The sequence below is a fragment of the Helianthus annuus genome, chromosome 7, assembly GCF_002127325.2.
Source record: "Helianthus annuus cultivar XRQ/B chromosome 7, HanXRQr2.0-SUNRISE, whole genome shotgun sequence".
NCBI classification, from domain to species: Eukaryota; Viridiplantae; Streptophyta; class Magnoliopsida; order Asterales; family Asteraceae; genus Helianthus; species Helianthus annuus.
Window position 1 is genome coordinate 94,895,578 of NC_035439.2, and position 6,390 is coordinate 94,901,967.

General features: G+C 36.2%; 1 protein-coding gene across 3 annotated transcripts; it reads left to right on the plus strand.

The window, feature by feature from the left end:
* Nucleotides 1–1,058: 1,058 nt before the first annotated feature.
* On the plus strand, nucleotides 1,059–3,577 carry LOC110868131 (7-methyl-GTP pyrophosphatase). Of its 3 annotated transcripts, none has more exons than XR_002552202.2 (9): nucleotides 1,059–1,201; nucleotides 1,308–1,394; nucleotides 1,864–1,938; nucleotides 2,147–2,230; nucleotides 2,373–2,442; nucleotides 2,533–2,624; nucleotides 2,933–2,974; nucleotides 3,148–3,224; nucleotides 3,315–3,577. XR_002552202.2 is itself a non-coding variant. In XM_022117222.2 (9 exons), exons 1-9 carry the CDS (start codon nucleotides 1,181–1,183, stop codon nucleotides 3,390–3,392), a joined length of 630 nt encoding a protein of 209 aa, XP_021972914.1. In that variant the 5' UTR covers nucleotides 1,060–1,180; the 3' UTR covers nucleotides 3,393–3,577. The 3 variants fall into 3 exon arrangements, 2 of the variants coding, with proteins under 2 accessions (XP_021972915.1, XP_021972914.1); XM_022117222.2 differs by having other exon boundaries at nucleotides 1,060–1,201; nucleotides 3,144–3,224; XM_022117223.2 differs by lacking the exon at nucleotides 2,933–2,974 and having other exon boundaries at nucleotides 3,144–3,224.
* The last annotated feature ends 2,813 nt before the right edge of the window (nucleotides 3,578–6,390 follow it).

The following is a 6,390-nucleotide window of genomic DNA, read 5'->3' on the forward strand; positions in this document are numbered from 1 at the left end:
GAAACCCAAAATAAAGTCGGGATATGTCCAAAAGGATACCGACATGTATTTTACATCGATCGAAACCATAAAAATGAATCCCAGTTCAAATAACCGATACCAGGACCAATGTTTGGTCTGTATCAGTCCGGTTCATCATTGAACAAGTACAGAATCAACACTACAATAATGTTTTGAAGATGATAGAAATGTCACCATGTGTGCCAAATGCCTAGATACGTTTTTTATCAAACAAAATTGGTACTAATACAACCCAAATAACATCGTTACCCATAAGTCAGTTTAGAAATTTTTTCGTTACCCGTACAAAAGGGATACCATTCGGCAACGTAAATTTGTAACTCACAACTTTTTATTTAGTTACTTTATTTGGCAACGTAGACACTATTGTAAATAGGGATGAGCATGGTACCCGTTTGGTACCGAAAATCCCCCAAAGTGGGTACTGTTACCGGTACCGAATATACCTAGTACGGTACGGTTCGGTACCGATACGGTACTTGTATTTTAGTGTAAAAACTGGTAAATATCGATACCGAAAATGTCAAAAGTCGGTACCGAAAAAGTACCCGGTTCGGTACCGATACGGTACTTGTATTTTAGTGTAAAAACCGGTAAATACCGATACCAAAAATATCAAAAGTCGGTACCGAAAAAGTACCCGGTTCTGTAAATTCGGTACCGGTACCGATACACGGTACCATTTGCTCATCCCTAATTGTAAACATCAGTCTTTTATGTTTTATACATATACTGAGTTCTCGTCGCATTGTACTCGAGAATACCCCACTAGTTATTATAAAAATAAATGACAAAATTGAAAGGTGAAAGATAGTCAAGAGAGCATTCACGAATAGAGATGAACATTTGGTACTGGGAATCGGTGCAAAACCGAACCGGGTATATTTGGTACCGGTACCCACTTTCTCCTTTTTTTGGTATCGGTACGGTACCGGTATTTACGGGTAAAACACCGGTAAGTATCGGTACTGTACTGGTGTCGGTATCCACTTTTTCTGTTTTTCGATATGAGTACCGGTTTGGTACCGAACGGGTAATATACTCTTCCCTATTCGCGAACAAGTGAAAGATAAACAAGTTTTGCCGCCAGTTGGGTCCACTCGTTTACATTTTATCCTTCACATTCGACTGTGAGGAAGAAACAGAAACAGAAACTTCAATGGCGAACCCTAAATTTCAGGTCTGATACTCTTCTTACCTGTAAAAAAAAAGTGATGATTAATATTTAATAGTTTAATAATACCTATTATACTGAATTTAATGTTGATTTTGTTATTAATATGAAGCTGAAAGATGCCAAGATAATACTGGGTTCTTCTTCAATGGCTCGTAGAAAAATCTTACAGGAGATGGGCTTTGATTTCACAGTTATGGTGAGTCATGATGAGATATACACTAACTAATTGTTATACAGTTTGATGACTATTTGTGGCTTTTTGTTCGTTCATGTAGAATTATTTATGTTTGTTTGTATATTTATTAAAAAAGAATTAGGCTCATTACAAACAATTTAGTCTAGTTTTATGAAGTTAAAATATCACTTGTTACAATTTATAGTAGTTCTATAAATTTTTTAGCCCAGCATATTGAATTTCACCTTTACTTTTAGTTGGTGTTAGTTCGGTTATGTTCGTCCATCTATGTTCAGTTCGTTTGCGTCTGTGAATCGTTTGTTTATTTTACAGTTAAAAAACAAACTTAAACGAAGATGCACACGAACAAGAAAAACCATGTTTGTTTAATTGTTCATGTCCGTTCGATTCGTTTACACCCAAGTAAACTGTTTTCATCAGTATTTGGGGATTTAGATGATTGATTTTGGTTTGTGATTTATTTATTTAGGCTGCAGACATTGATGAGATGAGTATCAGGAGGGAAAAGCCAGAGGATCTGGTGTTGGCTCTAGCCGAGGCAAAGGTACATTCTTATCTATCTATCATCATGCTCTAATGATTCCTGCTGCACGGAGCTTGTATTGTCGCGCTTTATGTGAAAAGTTTTCCTTTTTAAACTTATACAACAATACAAAATGAGCCTTTACAATATATATTGGTTTGATCTTGTAAAAATGAAGCCGTGTTTTTTTTTTCATATTTATGGACTACGTTTATTTCAAACTAATCAGGCCGACGCCATCGTTTCACGGCTTGGAATTCAAGGTCATAAGGAGGAAAATGCACACCCCACACTGCTACTAACAGCCGACACAGTATGCTCTATTCCTGTCTCTTCTTTCATTGCTACTTTATTGCGAAATAAGATCGTAATAATATATCTGAAGGCAATTTGCACTCAATTTGTTCATCAAGAATACACGCATAAAACTTAATGGTATTTTGATTTAATTTGAGGTGGTGGTGTATGAAGGGATGATTCGGGAAAAACCATCGAGCAAAGAAGAAGCGCGGCATTTTGTCAAAGGTTTGCTCAGTTTGCTTCTTACCAACTACTTTTACTCTAAAATGTTGATGTGATTCAAACGTACGTCGATTGTTTTGTCATCTTTCTCAGGATATTCGGGAGGTTGTGCAGTCGTTGTAGGATCTGTAGTCGTAACCAACCTTTCAACGGGGAGCAGAAAACAAGGATGGGATAAATCAGAGGTATTCCTTTTTCTGCATCATCATCATCTCTCGATGATGTCACCTGGTTCGACCCATTTGACCCGTTCACTTTTTTTCACTGGTTTGAGATAAAGTACAACCAAATCGATGCGTTTATAAGTTATCAGGTTGAAATTGCCACCTCTTGCAATAAAATATCAACAATCGGTTTTTTTACGACAAATTGTACTTGCTTGACGGTTAAACTTACTATTTGGGTCATACAACCGAAACAAAAATGGGCTATTTCATAAGAATGTAGACTCTTGAATTCCTAACCATGCTGATACTTGTTGTTTGTTGTGCAGGTTTATTTTCATGATATACCAGAGGAGGTCATCGATAGATTGGTAATGTAAAAAGAAAACAATACTCACTCCTTTGTTCCTTGAAAATGCAGTATTTAACTGTTAACAAACTATCTTAAAGAGTAAAATACCTTAAGAATTTAGTGTTCTGTAATGATGTTCACCATACGTATGTATGTATATATGTCGGTTGATTTGGTTGGTGTGGTAGATAGATGATGGGGTAACGCTTAATGTTGCTGGAGGATTGATGCTCGAGCATCCACTAACGGCTCCCTTTGTTGACACTGTGGTAAGTATCTTCCTATCAAACTCCATCAACACGTACATCATAGAATATACAACTTTTATTGTTTTTAATCCCCGATTGCCTCGTTTGTAGATTGGAACTCCTGACGGAGTTATGGGACTTTCAAAATCTCTCACCCAGAAGTTACTCGAGGAATCTCTCCAGTCTTAGCTGCCCGAGTGCAAGACTTTTAAATTCTCCGAGCCACATTTATTCTAAGGTGGCCATGGAATATGAATAATACCATCTAATTCATTCACTTATGATTTTGCATTCTACTTGCTAAAATTTGTTGCATTAATCATATCTACTGACTACATATCAAGATTTTAAGAATGGTCACTCTATTTTTATTATTATAGCATTTACATCTACTTAGAGGGGGGGGGGGGGGGGGTGCGTTATAGCACCGTGATACACAAATTCAATGCGTGATACAAGAACAATTCCCACCGCCACCTACTTTTTCAACGCGTGATACATCAAGACCGTGATAAAATCAACGCGTTGTGGCTTGAGCGTGATAAATGGATGCGAGGGGGTGTGGGGGTTTATTGTTTGGTGTTGTTAGTGATGACCATTGCCACCAAAAAAGGTTGTGAGTGATGGAAAAATGGTTGATGACATGGCGGAACTTGATTGGGTGCTTGTGAGTGATGAAATTCTATCACTAGTGACCACCCTCACCCCCCTTATAAAAGCATTTGTGTGAAACTTGTGCATGTATGTAAAGGATAAACAGATGTATTTTGTTAGAGATGATAAATGGACCGTTTTGGGTTATGTTTTAATCTCTAACGTGTCAAATTACTTAAGTCAAAAGATTTAATGAAAAGTAAGCGAGTCAATTCATCCCAAAGTGTAGTGTGTGTAATACAAACGGGGGCTTAACTTGTGAATGATACCAAGGATTACGGGACGTTGATCTAGTAGGGATGCGACGTCAACATAAAACAAAAGGGTTTGGGGAAATAAAATTGGAATAACCTATGTATCATTGTTAATTTAAAAAAAAAAAAAACGGTTACATGTTCATATAGTGTGCGTAATTATGTTTGCACATAATTATAAACATAGGTTGCGTACTTATTATTATATATATAATTCATTAGCATCAGTTTTTTTTTTTTTTTACTTTTTTGTTTTGCCATCAAGCTTTGTAATTTTAAATTTTGCCACCAAGTTTTTCTTTGATGTACACCTTTACTCTTGACATTTTTACACATACGGTTTCATGAACCAATGGCGGATCTACGCTAGAACACCAGGTTCCCAGGAACCCATTCGATTTGTAGTTTTTAGGGAAAACCTATATAGAAAACACAATAGAAACCCATAAATAAATTATGAGTGAACCCATAAACAAAATTGTCTTGTGTTCAATTGGTAAAACGTGTTGTTTCGAACCTCAACATGTCGAGTTCGATTCTAGCATCACTTATCATTTGTATTTTTTTTTGTTCTTTTTGCAAAACCCATATCAGTTCCCTTTTTTTAGGGTTAAACTAAAAAAATAAAAAGCTTGAACACATCATCAGACCTGCGAACACCAGTCTCCTCCCTCTTGTAACACCTCGAAGTTTTGCGTCCAATAATGTATTGACACGTGCCATAAATTTACACGTGGTATTAAATATTAAATAATGACTAATGTTGACAAACATTGAAAGTATGTGAATCCGAGGGTTCAGAATGTCAACGAGGGATAAATATACTGTATAATAACCCTAAATGATGCTCGTACCTTCAAACGAATAAATCATGGATCGTACGGAACGAAATGCGGAAGAAAGTGAGAGATTACAAACTACAGGGGTTAAATGTGTCAACATGTTTAAGTTATACCTCTGAGTGACCCTTTAACGAACCCGAGACTTTGTAACAGTAAAATACGCTCACTAGAATGTACGACATAAATTTCGCGAAGTTCCGTTTTAAAACGAGAAAGTTATGATTGAATTCGTAAAAAAGGGTTAAAAGCGTCCAACATTGAAAGTTATGACTTTTCGGGAAATAATAGATTAACCAAGGGTTAATAAGTTGGGTAAAAGTTCCGAGGCCCTTATTCGTAAATAAACGAGGCCTAAAACGCAAAGTTACCCCTTCGAAACCCAAAGGCCAAGTGCAATAATTAAAAAGATTTGAAAATCTTGAAAAACAAGTCTCAGGCGGGCCGCGTTAAAGAATCAAAGGATCTTACGCGGGCCGCATTGTTAGTAAAGATATGGGCTCTGACGGATGGATTCAGGCGACCCGCGTAAGAGTTAAGTGATCTCTTACGCGGGCCGCGTCAGCCCCCCAGATGCAGAAAACGTGGACAGAAGCACTGTTGAGTGTTTTAACCGACCTTAGAGCCAATTATGGACAGAACCACGTTTTACAAGATTTAATTGATAAATTATCCCAAGTTATAAAGAGTTTGTGCCTTGTGCATTCAAATCAATTTTATTAAACATTTTTACAAAAGTGTCAGTTGAATGTATTTACCAGTGTAAACTGACGTATTTTCCTCAAAAAAATTAAATGCAGGTTCTGTACGAAATAGGCTGGCCACTCCTTAGCATCGTTAGAGTCTCGCAAGCTTGGGATGCCAATATCTGTTGAACAATATTTTATTTTTATTTTGATCCCCTGTGGATTTATTTCGACTATTCGTGATACTTGGATATTACAATCGATGGTTGAAATACAATTTATCTTTATGCTTCCGCTGTGCATTTAAATATTGTGTGGTTTGACTATACTGTTGCCAACTACGTCACGTTAATCCTCCACCGGGCCCACCGGTAAAACACGTGGAAATCGGGGTGTGACACCTCTTTAATTTGTTTCAATAGTTTGTATTTTATTCTTTTAATATGCTTTTATTTGTTTATATACTCACTAATTTTTGATAATCAGAAACAAAATTTGTTCATCTGAACAAAAAAAACAAAAAACAATTTGTGTGATAGTAAATTAGGCGTATTAAATTCAGACTTATTGTTTAGATATATTCTATGATTGTTGCGTTTGCAATTGGTAAAAAGTATGTGTTGATACGATTTTATTTCTGTTTATTTGATTTCTAATTTAGTTGATACTTACACCTCCAGTCCTTGTCTTATATTAAAACCTATTTCAAAGGTATCTGATCTTTAATGGTGGGGTATTTTTTTAGACATATAAG

Bases quoted from the DNA above. Each gene is read 5' to 3' on its own strand.
- LOC110868131 (XM_022117222.2), top strand. From the start codon at position 1,181: ATGGCGAACCCTAAATTTCAG. The intron at 2,625-2,932 runs GTATTCCTTTTT...TTTGTTGTGCAG, and splicing joins AAGGATGGGATAAATCAGAG to GTTTATTTTCATGATATACC. The intron at 2,975-3,143 runs GTAATGTAAAAA...TTGGTGTGGTAG, and splicing joins AGGAGGTCATCGATAGATTG to ATAGATGATGGGGTAACGCT.